This window comes from Diabrotica virgifera, chromosome 2 (genome assembly GCF_917563875.1).
Source record: "Diabrotica virgifera virgifera chromosome 2, PGI_DIABVI_V3a".
NCBI lineage: Eukaryota > Metazoa > Arthropoda > Insecta > Coleoptera > Chrysomelidae > Diabrotica > Diabrotica virgifera.
Genome location: NC_065444.1, coordinates 121,172,445 through 121,187,082, shown reverse-complemented (window position 1 = coordinate 121,187,082; position 14,638 = coordinate 121,172,445). Strand labels below are relative to the sequence as shown.

The 14,638-nt window shown below is 33.3% G+C and overlaps 1 protein-coding gene across 2 annotated transcripts; it reads left to right on the top strand.

The window, feature by feature from the left end:
• The first annotated feature begins 3,033 nt into the window (after nucleotides 1-3,033).
• On the top strand, nucleotides 3,034-13,359 carry LOC126879606 (uncharacterized). 2 transcript variants are annotated; one of them, XM_050642772.1, is made up of 4 exons: nucleotides 3,039-3,707; nucleotides 3,770-3,970; nucleotides 4,033-4,158; nucleotides 7,766-13,359. In XM_050642772.1, exons 1-4 carry the CDS (start codon nucleotides 3,089-3,091, stop codon nucleotides 10,090-10,092), a joined length of 3,273 nt encoding a protein of 1,090 aa, XP_050498729.1. In that variant the 5' UTR covers nucleotides 3,039-3,088; the 3' UTR covers nucleotides 10,093-13,359. The 2 variants fall into 2 exon arrangements, with proteins under 2 accessions (XP_050498730.1, XP_050498729.1); XM_050642773.1 differs by lacking the exon at nucleotides 3,770-3,970 and having other exon boundaries at nucleotides 3,034-3,707.
• Nucleotides 13,360-14,638: the final 1,279 nt, after the last annotated feature.

Sequence of the window (14,638 nt, the reverse complement as noted above, 5' to 3'; positions counted from 1 at the left end):
GATAAAAAAGTTGTATTTGAAGAAAGTGTATTTTTTTGTTCTTCTTAATGGCGGTACAAGCTCGTTTTTTTTATATTGTATTTAATTACAGAGTAATTTCCACATAATAATATATTTTTCAAATTGGGCTCTGTACCGCCATTCTTTATTATATTACGAATATGTGTGCCAAATATCTTGAAAAATATTCAAAATTACAGCCGCAATCTTGGAACACATTTTCGCTACCTGTTGATCGATACTGTTTCCTCTTAAGATAGTTTTAATAGTTATTTATGATATAAGTATTAAAAGTACAATTTTAAGACGCGCATGTGAAAGTTAACTTGAAAAAATAATTTTATTAATGTTTTGACTTCCACATCAGATGTCATTGTCAAAATACAAAATATTTATTATTATTAGGTTTGTTCTAGCAAACAGTCAAACTAGTCAAAAACCATCAGCAAACAGTTGGTCAGTAAAAGAACATAATACAGTCACCAGTGCGATCCCCTCTACTCGCGCTGGTCCACTATTCGCTGATGGTTTCAAACTGATGCTAGAACAAACCTATTATTATTATGCATATCATTATCTGTAAATAATATTTCTTCTGATTGTTAATTGTAAAGGATAGAAAAATTACCATTTATTTCATTTTTTTTAGAATCAGCTGAGAGAAGTGGTCTACAAAAAACCAGGAAGGAAACGGAATATGTGGCTACGAAAGGCAAAAGAAAGGTTTACAAAGCAAATGTGACACATTTTTTTGAAATATTTAGGAATATCAGTAAATTGCATTAAAAAAATGTATGAAAAGATTTTGTTCAATAAAAATGTTTATATTTATCAAGGATGTATTATTTGGTATGGCCACATATCGTCAGTGATGTAATAATACATCCTATTTGTTTTTTCATGAGTTTTGTAAGAGAGACTAAAAACTTGTCTTAGGGTCACCTCCTGTTTTCATATGATATTTTTTGACTTGTTTTGTAGTAAATTAAACTATCTATGAACTACAAAACAAGTCAAAACTTACATATGAACACAGGAGGTGACCTTAAAACATGTTTTTCCATCTCTCATACAAAACTCATGAAAAAACAGATAGGAGGTATTGTCACATCAGCAAGGATGTACAGTGATAAGTGCCCTAATAACTGGCAAAATATGGGCAACATATTTAGTTGTGAGATAAAAAGAAATGAAACTAGTCGAGCTGGGAAATTTAGCGAAATTAACCTTTAAATTTACGTTATATTGATCCCACCTTTACACATATCGGAGGAGTATGTCAACTAAAACTGTCACTGTGACAGTGGTAGTTTCCAAACTCGTCTGATACGTCTGAAGGTGGTACACAATCAATACAATCTAAATGTATAAGTTAATATCGCTAAATTTCCCAGCTCAACTAGTTTCATGTCTTTTTATCTCACTACTTAATACATCTTTTGTGCTATTTTGCCGGTTATTAGAGCGCTCATCACTGTATTTCTGGTATATCCAGGGAATGTCTACAAAATATATTTTGAATGTCCAGAGAACATTCGTGGACATTCATGGAATGTTCCAATAAGACATTCAGGTAATGTTTAAAATGCTGACACAGGATTTTCCTGGGATGTTCAGGGAACATGTTTTCGGGGATATTCCAGGAATTTTTCAATGTCTGTGTACCTTCTATGGACCTATATGGAATATTTTGGTGTTATTACCGCCGCACTCCACTTGCGATTTGTAATCAGGAAGATTGAACACATTGTTTCAAATACAAGTCAATCCATTTGTGACTAAATAATCATGGATTGACTTCTATTTGAAAGAATGTGTTCAATCTTCACAACTACAAAACGCAAGTGGAGTCCGGCGCTTAGGGCTACTTCCTCTTCGGTATTATGTATTATACTACAGAAATCAGGAACTTTCCTTCTAAATATATGTATGCATCTTGGCCATCAAACATATTCTTCCAAACATTTTTTTAAGGGGTTACATAGGTCTTGTGGGTAAAAAAGTGACTTTAAAAAAATTATATCTCGAAAACTAAAATTTATTTTTATTTATAATTGGAACATGTAAAAGTATAGTACTTAAGGTAGTCTCAAAAAAAGTTTCAGCCAAAAATATTCATTTTTGTAGAGTTTAAGTTTTTTTGCGTTGGCAGCATAACTAGTCTCATCTGAAATCAAAAAGTTTCTTGTAGTTTATACCTCTGGCTAGAATATGAACGAAGGAATTAAAAAAAATTAAATTTGAAGATTTTACATCAGTTTAAACACATTTTTGACCCCAATTTTTCTCATTTTTAAAGTAGTTTTTTTTTATAAAACAAAAATGACCTCATCTAATAAAAAATCCTTTGTTCATTCACTAGCCAGAGGTATAAACTACAAGAAACTTTGATTTCAGATGAGACTGGACTTGTTATGCTGCTCACTGCAAAAAAGGGCTGTTGTGGAAAAATTGCAGTCAACTCTACAAAAATGAATTAAAAGTCACTTTTTTTACCTGCAAGACAACAACTTAACAAATTGTTGATTTCAAATTGTAACAATTGTTTTGCAAAGTATGCTGCCTTCTTGTATTTTCTGTGTTATCTTCATCATACAATTACTTCATCTAAAAACTTTCTGCGATATATTCGCAACAACAAAAACAAACAAAACAAAAAAAAATAAAACAAAAGTTTAACCACCTTCACACCACAGAATCAAGCAATCAAGTTACACAAATTTTCAAACACCTCACCCGACACAGCGTCTCAAGCATAGAGTTAAATATTAGCATAGAGAGAGTGTCATTCAGAGCGAAGTGACGACACCATCTTTTTTCATGGTCTCAAGTACGATTGCGCGAATTGGTAAATATAACTCCGCACGACCACGCAACTCGAAACACAGTAAAAACCAACATAGTAATGTAAGTAGGATAGGAATAGCGATCACAATGTTCTGCTTGTGGGCGCGTCCGCTTAGCGGTGCTAGTAGTCATGACATGACAGTAGAATGACATGACGCATGACATGACTTCGTTGCGCATGACACATTTGCTGGCGGGATTTGTTGATTTGCTATCACAATTTCTATTGTAATATGTACGCATGTACGCCATTACAAATTGCTTTGTGTTGATTTTGTCTTGTTTTGTTTTTTTAAAAATTGAGCTAAGACAGAGTTTTACCATTATTGAAATGGAACAACATACAACAAGACTTAAAAAATGTTGCGTTCCTGGTTGCACCGATTCAACAAGCAAACGATTTCGTTTTCCAAATCCACATGATGCGATGGACATGTTTTTGGAATGGTTGAAACTAATCAAAACGAATCGATTAAGTAAGTATACACCACTACGTGTTTACAAGAATTTTTGTATTTGTTCTAGGCATTTTAAAGAAGAAGATAGGGTACCAGACGTGAAATCTGGAAGGAGAGGAATTATCAAAGGGGCCATCCCGCGCTTATTTTTACCGCCACAAAGTAAGAAATGTACCTCAGATTATCAGGATGAAGAAAATTATTTAGGTTATGTCAGGCCTTCTACTTCCCAGCAAGACAGAAATATGGAGCAAGACAGAAATGCCAGGCCTTCTACTTCCCAGCAAGATTTATCTAGTAATATGGAGCAAGACAGAAATGCCAGACCTTCTACTTCCCAGCAAGACATAATGGAAAGAGATATTGAGGAAACTCCAGCCAAAAAGAGGTTTATTGATCATGGTAATATATAAAAATGTGCCTTAACTAAATTCTTAATTGTAATAATATTCTTATTTATCTAGATTATGCCAAGTCTCCTACTTCCCAGCAAGACCTATCTGATAATATGGACCAAGACAGAAATGCTAGGCCTTCTACTTCCCAGCAAGATTTATCTAATAATATGGAGCAAGACAGAAATGCCAGACCTTCTACTTCCCAGCAAGACATAATGGAAACAGATATTGAGGAAACTCCAGCCAAAAAGAGGTTTATTGATCATGGTAATATATAAAAATGTGCCTTAACTAAATTCTTAATTGTAATAATATTCTTATTTATCTAGATTATGCCAAGTCTCCTACTTACCAGCAAGACCTATCTGATAATATGGAGCAAGACAGAAATGCCAGGCCTTCTACTTCCCAGCAAGACTTATCTGACAATATGGAGCAAGACAGAAATGCTGGTGGTAAGTAATTAATTATTCTAATAGTAAATACCCAAGGGTGGGTCTAACCCTTAAATGCCCAAGGGTGGATAAAAAGTCCACTTAATGTACATTCCCTTGTAACATATTTATTAGGTGTTCCAAAATTTTTCAAAAATTATTTATTGTTAAAAAGTCTGCCCTATATGGAATGTAAATTGGGTTCTACCAATATTTTTGAAAATAAAAGTAATATTTTTAGTTAAATATGGGTGGGCACAAAATGTCCACCCTGGGTTGGTAAAACTTATTACTAAAGGTTTCTGTATAATTTCTCGTTGGCAGGAACATAATCCACATAATTATTGACTTACACTTACATAATCGACACAATTATCTGCCACACTAATGAGAAGGCTGAGAGGAAGAATGTGGAGAAAATCGACAGATCTGAATTACTGATTTTTACTAGTATTTTAATTTTGATTTACATTGTAATTTTGTTGAAGGTTTGTACTTATATCGTTTATATTAATATTTTAGGAAATGCTGTGTCTACTAAGCATAAGATTCTTAAGTTTAATCCATTTGTAACAATTCTCAGTATTACAGTAAAACCTGTCAGTAACGGCCACTAAAAATGAAAGAACTATTGGCTGTTATAGCAAGGTGGCTGGTATTACCAGTTTTTGTAGTCTACATATAACGGTTTGGGGAATTTTTAAACTGGTCGTTAGTACAGGTGGTCGATTTTGGCAGGTGGCTGGTAACATAGTTTTTACTGTAGCTATTTTTTAGGTGGACATTTTTTACCCACCCTTACGCATACATGGAACCTACATAAGGTTTAGGGTTAATAGAGAGTTATCAAGTAAAATTCTATCCATCCGTTATTTTGACACGTAAACGCTATTTTTATACGGTATAAGTTTTAACGTATATGTAATTTTAGAGTTATCAAGTGGTAGAATTTGTGCTTGACGTTCACGTTAAAAGTTGGTAGCTGTCAGTCACTAAATGTTGTATTTGACAGCAATATAATTAAATTTGTTTAATTTTTTTTCTATTTTTGGTTTGTTTTACCCAAGATACATATGGGCGCGTTCACCAGATGCAAACGTTGGCAATCAGTTTGCGCTTTATGGTTCTGAACGACTTGCTAACGTCAAACATGTTTGGAAAGCGGTTGCCATTTTTGCAAACATAAGATATTTAAGTTGAACTTTGCAAACGTGTTGAACATTGAAAAAATATGGCGGGAATTTAAATTGTATATATTGTTCCGTATTGACAGTTCATTGGTTGGCACACAAAACTGTTCTTAACCTAAACTCAATGTAATTATTGATTTTTCTTATTTGTTTTTTGTCGTGATTTTGAGGTAGTATAGTATTTAAAGACATTCATTAGATTAATTATTTTATAAACTTTACGTTTTTGGTGATTTTGAGTGCTGACAACGTGCCTGTGACTTGTATAGTAGTGAACTGTGGAGGTCCAACTGATCGGGATAATGTTAATTTTAATTTGTTTTTTGTCCTGATTTTGAGCTAATATAGTATTTAGACATTCAGTAGATTAATTATTTTATAAACTTTACGTTTTTGGTGATTTTGAGTGCTGACAACATGCCTGTGAATTGTTATAGTAGTGAATTGTGGAAGTCCAACTGATCAGAATAATGTTAATTTTAATTTGTTTTTTGTCGTGATTTTGAGCTTAATATAGTATTTAAAGACATTCATTAGATTGATTATTTTATAAACTTTTCGTTTTTGGTGATTTTAAGTGCTGAAAACATGCCTGTAACTTGTATAGTAGTGAACTGTGGAAGTCGAGCTGATCGGATAATGTTAATTTTTTTCGTGTTCCCTTGTAGGGATTTTTATTCACAGTCATTTGTTGTGGGCTTCTGTCATGTGTCGTATAATCCGTTTATAGTAATATTATACACGATTATACAACATCTAACAGAAGCTCGAAACAAATGACAATCGATGAAAAGCCCTATTAGAAACTCATTTACGTTTCCTTGCTTAACTAAATTATCAAAAAACAGGACGCACTCATGCTAGGAATTATGGTTTTTATTAATATTATTACAATTATTTATATGTGACACTAACGTAACTAGTGACATTAATTTTAGGCCAATGTGACAAACTTTATTAATACTAAATTTTAACATTTATCCCCTATTTTGTTAAAACAATATTATTTTGTTTTTCATTCTATTCAAAATAAATGCAGTTTTGACAGGGAATTTGTTTTGTTATTTATTTATTCCATATAGACCTGGATCCCGCGTACCAAAAAAAGTTGATTAATAGCAAGCTGTAAATTTATTAATAGCTTAACAGTGTCTAGTCCGACAAACTTTGATGTATGGGAACACTAGAAGTTTTAACTGTGGAACAGGTTAAAAATTTGGAACGTCAAACTACGAAAATGTTTATGTAATTTGTCAGATAAAACTTCCAATTGATTTGTTACAATTCATTAAACTCTCATGCAAAAACCAGACTGGTGAAAAAATCGCCAACTGGGCATTTTAATGAGTAGAACACGAAGACCATGTCAAACTACAGGAATCATGTTGGTTAGTAATAGCAGTCTGATTTTTGCATGAGAATTTAATGAAAGGGTAACAGATCAATTGGATGTTCTGTCCGACAAAATATATGGGATGTTTTCGTAATCTGATGTTCCAAATCTGAGTTTCCAAACTGTTTCACAATTAAAACTACCCCTGTTCCAGTGCCACAATACATCAAAGTTTGTCCAACTGGACACCGTTAAGCTATTAACAAATTTTCAGCTTGCTATTAATCAATTTTTTTGGTACACGGGATCCAGACCTAATAGGTTTGTTCATAGTACGACACAAACGATTAGCAACTGCTGCCAACCATAAGATGCATGAGCAGTTAACAGTTAGCGTTGTGCAGTTAATAGTTAGCATTCATAGACTACGAATGCACATGTGTCTGATGGTTGGCAAGAGTTGCTGATCATTCTACGAACAAACCTATCAGTAAGCACAATTTGTGATATCCATGGGTAGTTACTAACCGAAAGAGGCAGGATTCGATTTTTAAAACATTTATTTTAGAGTCAAAACATAGTCATACCTTAAACGATAAATGTATATTATCATTTCAAGTTGATACTAATTACAAAAATAAATACACATTTAAAAGACAATACATAATTACTCATGATGAAGAAGTACATTATAATTAAAAATGAATAACCATTTTCATATCGCTGCAGCCCGTTAACGTTAAAATCAGTTCCGTTATTCAATATTCATACTGCGCATGCTCCATTGCTAAAATAACGTTACCGTATTCTCCTAGAGTTACTTGATAACTCTCTAATCATGTTTTGTATGTTTGCAAATATTTGTATGTTTTGTAATGTTTTGCAAAAATGTTTGAAATACAGTGAAACCTGTCAGTAACGGCCACTAAAAATGAAAGAACTATTGGCCGATACATAAAGGTGTCCGGTATTGCCAGTTTTTGTAGTCTACATATAATTGGTAAGGGGAATTTTTACACTGGCCGCTTTTGGCAGGTGGCCGTTAACACAGGTTTTACTGTAGTTTAAAAATGTTTTTAATTGTAATATTATTGCATTGTTATAGGCAAACAGCAAGGCAGGAAGGCAAGGAGAGGCATTTTAAAAAGTATACAAATTTCAAGGAAGCAGTACTTAACACCAAAGAAAAGGAAAATGTATACAAAAATTGTTGCATCAAGTAATAGAATTCATAAGTTGGCATATAGATTATCAAGTTACCAAGAAAAATTACAGGCTGCTAAACGTTTATCAGAAACAGTACCATTTAGAAAATTGGCTGAGCAGGTTAATCCATTAACATATACATTTATTTTGTCTCAAATTCGTACCCAACAACAAAAACTGAAGGGAAGAAAATTTACCATAGATGAGAAGGTCCTGGCTCTAACACTATTTAAAGGAAGTGGAAAAGGGTACAAACTGCTGTCAAAAATTTTTTCTTTGCCATCTAAAAGAACGTTGACAAATTTATTGAATAAGATTAAATTAAATCCTGGAATTAATGAGATCATGTTTGAGATGTTACAAAAGAGTGTCCACAAAATGACGCCAAGGGACCGGCACTGTGTATTAATGTTCGATGAAATGTTTTTGTCAACACGTCTACAATACAACCAAAAAGAAGATAAGATAGAGGGGTTAGAAGATTATGGTACTGAAAGGTGCCCAAATTTTGCCAACTATATAAATGTGTTTATGATTAAAGGTATTTACAAACAATGGAAGCAGCCAATCTGTTATACATTTAGTGATGGAGCTACAAAAAGTAGAAAATTAAAAAACTTGATAATCGACGTAATTAAACAACTGCAAAATATTGGATTAACTGTTGTAGCCACAGTATGCGACCAAGGAGGACCAAATGCAGCAGCAGTCAACTTATTAATTCAGGAATCCCGGACGGAATATTTAAGAATAGGACAAGACTATCAATATTTTGGATTTCTTGTTAATGGCAAAGAAATTGTTCCTCTCTATGATACCCCACACCTATTTAAAGGCTTGAGGAACAACTTATTAAACAAGGATCTACATTTCGAGCTTCATGGAAAGAAGGGTATTGCTAAATGGGACCACATAGAGCAATTCTACCAGCTGGATGCATCGGAGCCCTTAAGAATTTGCCCAAAATTAACAGACGAACATGTGTTGAGGAACAAAATCAAAAAGATGAAAGTGAAGAACTGCATGCAAGTCTTCAGTCACCAAGTTGGAAGTTTAATGGTGAAACTTGTAGAGTGGAAAGCTGAAGTGAATCTGTGTAGTGAAGTGGCAGATACAGGTCGTATAATTTTATTTTTAGATGAACTTTTTGATTCTTTGAATTCCAATCAGAAAACTGCTCCTGTAAGCAAACCTTTGAAAGGTGGTGTTACCTTAACATCAAACCATGATCAATTTTGGAAACGATCTTTAACTGTTTTAAACAAAATGAAATTCTTTGATAGAAAGAAACAGAAATTTGTTTCTGTACCATCATTAAAAAATTTGAATTTTACCATTCGTGGATTTTTATATTTAAAGAACAAATTATTAAAAACTAATAATAATTACTTACTGTTAAGAGCATTTCAGCAAGATGCTTTAGAAAATTTTTTCGGGTTAATTAGAAGTTATAGAGCTACAGATAATTCAGTAAGTGTGTCAGATGCTATAACCACCTTCAAAGCTTTGGTTATAAATAATTTTATGTCTTTCCATTCACCTGAAAGCAATTGTGAAAAAGATGTTAGTGAGGGAGCACTAGACACCTTACGTTTTTTTTTAACTGGTGAGGTATTACCAGGTTGTACACCTTTAGTACCTGACCTTAATTATTCACTTCCTATGTCAGTTTCAAATGTTAAGAAAACTCGGGTGGGAAGGTGTACTGTAACTTATGTTGCAGGATATGTAGCAAAAAAAGTATTGAAGAAGGTTTCATGTGAGCAATGTAAATACAATATGTTATTTAGAGACAAGAAAGGAGATACAGAATTTATTGAAGCCAGGCAATATAATATGTCAAATTTAACAGTGCCTGGGAATTTGTTGACTCATTATGTATCTGAGGCCCTTGCAAAATTGTTTTACCTAATTCCAAGGGTCTGTCATATGCAACCTTTACACTCTATATTGTGTGAACAACTTAATAAAGATAAACTTTTAACATTTTCAGTATTCAATTGTAAAATACATTCAAATGTTGGTTCAAATCTGTGTAAATTTATTGTTAGACTTTCTGTATATATGTGGTGTAAAAGTGTAAATACAATTCTAAATGGCAAAGACCAGAAATTTATTAATGGTATAAAAAGTAAGTCAGAATATACTAAGACAGATCCTATAAAATTGGTTGCTTATAGAAAATATGAAAAAAGGAGAAAACAATTTTTTAAGGACCGATCATAAATCTGGACCTCAGAGGTAATCTACGCTATGTCCACATGGTGTTGTTTTGAATAAGTTCCTTTAATTAATCTATTTATTTTATTAGTTGGAATATACAAATTGGTTATATAATATCATTAAAATATGGTCACATTGTCTTTCGAACAATAATTATGGGATATATCAGATTTTTATGACATTCAAAGTGCTCTACTTCACAGTTGCTTGAAATGACAGAGTGTAGTTTACCTGCAAGGTCCAGAAATACAGATTTATCAGTTCCAATGTAAAACTAGACAAAATTGTATGTCATTGTTCTCTTCAATGAATTTTGAGAAGCTCCTTCATTAAAACTGTATGCTTATCATACTTGATACATTTTTACAAAAAGTCATCTGTTTTTGTTTGTAGACAATTTCCATTTACATTTTAATATTTCCATTTTGTTTTTAGCAAATAACATTTTGTGTGTTTTTCATTTACTGGACTCATATGAATCTCAAGCATTATTTTTATTGTTTTACATATCTAACGTGCTATGTACTATTTTGAATTTTATAATCAATTATTATCAAAATAGAAAGTAAAATAGTTAATTACTACAGGTATGAATCATATTTCATCACCATTTTGATGTTTATTTAGTTGTATAGTTATTTCAGCAATGTTAATAAAAACTTTGAAGGGCTGAAGTGAAAAATTGCCATTTTTGACTTATACTCTTAATGCATAGCACGATAGATATTTTCTACTTTCCCAACCATTTTGCTTCTCACAATTGCTTCCATCCTTTTCTATCTTGCGCCATTCTGATCCACTGTTTGCCTGCCACTGCTCTTATGTCATCTACCCATCTCTTGAGTCTTCCCATGCTTATTTCATCCTCCTTGGTCTCCATTCTAGAATTTTCTGTACCCACCAGCTATCATCATACCTGTGACTGTGAAATTGACTGTGTGACCGGCCCAACATCATTTCATTTTTTAAATTTGTTCCATGATATCCATGATCCACTCCAATTTGTATGTACAAACTGGTAGTATGCATGTGCTATGTATGTTTATAGAAATGGAGGTGCTTTTCAAGATATATGCTGGTTTACCAAAAGTGGCCCATGTCTGTTGTGTTATTTTAATTTCAGCATCCGGATTTGGTTTTCCCAGTTTGATGACATGGCCCTTGTATACATAATGTTCAACATTTTCTGTGCTATGATTTTGTATTGTTATGTTCGTCTGATTCTGGCTCTTTATTTTTGTTTTATTGTAGTTCATTTTTAAGCTTACAGCTCTCGAAACTACATTTAATTGTTGTAACATTTCAGTTAGTTCTTGAATATGTTCTAATAAAACTATGTTTTCAAATGGTTTAATTATGATACGTTGATGTTTACACATTTGTCCCATTCTAATTTCTTAAAAATATTTTCTGGAGTAAGGGGAATAGTTTGGGAGAAATGGTGCCTCCTTATCTCACTCTCTGTTGTAGATAGTTACATAGTTAGTACACTTTTATTATGCATTATATATTTTACTATATAGATGAATAATTTGAAGACATTATAATTTCGTATAGGTAATTATGTAGATACTTTTTTGTTTATTTTAATAATTCATTTGTGTCACATATAATTGTTAATATTTTGTTTAATGTGTAATTAAGACTTTAATTGTACTCTAGTTTATAAGAAATTATAGAGATTGATTTTATAATGTATGTTAGCATATTTTTTTTGTATATTTTGTATATTTGTCTCTTTCACTATTTCCTACTAACAAGGCATCATCAGCATACATTAAGCACCATGGAATGTTACCCTGTAGTTTCGCTGTTATCTGGTCCAAAACTAATGAGAAAAATTACGGACTAAGCACCGAGCGTTGGTGCAATCATACTTTCACATGAAATTTATGTCTCTCCCACACCTGTTCTAACACTAGTCGTTACTCCCTCATACATATCTCTCACAATCTTTACATATTCGCCAGGGACTTCTTTCTTGTTGAGTGCCCACCACAGAATCTCTCGAGGAACTCTATCATATGTTTTCTCAAGATCAATGAATACTATATGAGCGTTTGTTTCTTTACTCTTGTATTTTTCCATCAACTGCCTTATAATAAAAATTGCATTTGTTGTTGATCTACCCTGCATAAAGCCAAATTGATTCTAGGATATTTCAGTCTCTTCACGTATCCGTCTATCAATTACTCTTTCCCATATTTTCATGGTGTGGCTAAGCAGTTTTATAGCCCTGGAGTTTGTACATTGTTGTATATCGCCCTTGTTTTTTGTAGACAGGTACTAGTATACTGCTTCTCCATTCATCTGGCATTTGTCCAACTTCCATAATTCTATTAAATAAACCTGCTAGCCACCTTGTTCCTGTCTCTCCCAATGCTCTCCATACTTCCCCAGGAATATCATCTGGTCCTACTGCTTTTCCTTTCTTTATTTTTTGAAGCGCTTTAGCCACTTCCTCGTTTGATATTGTGTTGACCATTACTGTTACTGACTCCACAGGCTGTCTGTCAAATTCTTCATTTAATAAGCTGTCAAAGTACATCCTCCATCTCTTTTTGACATCCTTTTCGTGAACTAGTATTTTATTATTTTCGTTTCGCGATCATATCGTTTTGAAAATCTGTGTCGGATCTGGTTTCTTGTCACTTTTTATATAATTTTCCCTTCTTTTTTATTTTTCCTTGTACTTCGTTTGACCACCACCAAGTCTCTTTATCCTCGAAAATGTTTTCCTGACGTTTTCCCAAGTATTTCAGTAGCAGTCTCTCTAATACTACTGGCCATCTTGTCTACTATTCTTTCCCTGAATAGACCTTCTTTCTCATCTTTTAGCATCAACCACTTGGTGTCCAGCTTGTAATTTCCATATTGGATATATCCTCTCGCAGTTGATCTTCCCATCTTATTTTCGGTCTTCCTATAGGTCTGTTTATTACTGGCGTCCAATTTGTTATCTGCCTAATTAATTCATCCGCTCCTCTTCTTTGGATGTGGCCAAACCATTTTAGTCTTTGTGCTTGACTGAATCCCACAATGTCATCTCCTTCCATTAAATTTCTTATTTCGTGATTCATCAAAATTCGTATTTCTCCTTGATCTGTCTTAATTGGACCATGTATTCTGCTCATAATGTTTCTTTCTATTATTCTCAGTTTTTCTTCAATACTGTATATTAGCATATTTTTTTTGTATTTTTTTGCATATTTCTGTATATTTTGTTTATTATAATTTTAAGAATCAGATTAAAAGAGCTTGACAGATCTAGGTACTTTTTTGTTTATTTTAATAATTCATTTGTGTCACATATAATTGTTTATATTTTGTTTAATGTGTAATTAAGACTTTAATTTTACTCTAGTTTATAAGAAATTATAGAGATTGATTTTATACTGTATGTTAGCATATATTTGTTTCTGTAATGGGGGTAATCCCTTATATAACTAAATAAATCAATAATAAAGCTCATAACATTAACACAGCTAAACAGGCGATTGCAGGGACCAGATGGAAAAATGGCACGAAGAAGTATTGTTTGGTAGCCACATTGGATATCAAAAATGCTTTTAACTCCGCCAACTGGGATTGCATTATGCGAGGTCTTATCGAAATGAATGTACCGGCATATTTAACGAGAATAGTGACGAGCTACTTCACTGATCGACTTTTAAAGTATGACACAAAGTCTGGTCCGAAAGAATACAAAATCACTGGAGGAGTACCACAAGGTTCTGTACTAGGACTTTTAAAGTATGACACAAAGTCTGGTCCGAAAGAATACAAAATCACTGGAGGAGTACCACAAGGTTCTGTACTAGGACCTCTCTTGTGGAATATTATGTATGATGGACTATTAAAGGTAGAATTACCAAGAGGTGCTAAGCTCGTGGCATATGCCGATGACGTGGCTGTGGTAATTGTCACAAAGTACCTTGAAGAAATAAATCTCACGTTTGACATCATATTCGAGAGAATCTGCCAGTGGATGAATACAGTTAATTTAAAATTAGCTAAGCACAAAACTGAGGCAGTACTTATTACTAGTAGGAAACAGATAGAAACTGTTACGCTGACTATGGGAGAACATGAAATTACATCACAACCATTCATTCGTTACTTGGGTGTGATGATTGATACCAAACTAAGTTTCAAGCAGCAGGTAGAACATGTGAGTGCTAAAGCGTCAGTAGTCAGAACAACCTTGTCACGGCTAATGCCGAATATAGGTGGCCCAAAACAAAACAGAAGAATGTTACTGTCGTCAGTAATAACATCAGTATTAACCTATGGAATATCCATTTGGGCTGACGCCCTCGGAACTCAAAAATCACGGAGGAAGATTGCATCAGTGTATCGCTTAAGCGCATTGAGAGTTGCCAGCGCATTCCGCACAGTATCAGATGATGCAATACACGTCATAGCCGGAATGTTACCCATTGGAATATTAGCTGAAGAAAGGAAGACCCTTTATCGACAAAGAGATGAGAGAGGTGAACATAGAAGAACAGAACGCCAAAACAGCATTAGACGATGGCAAATACAGTGG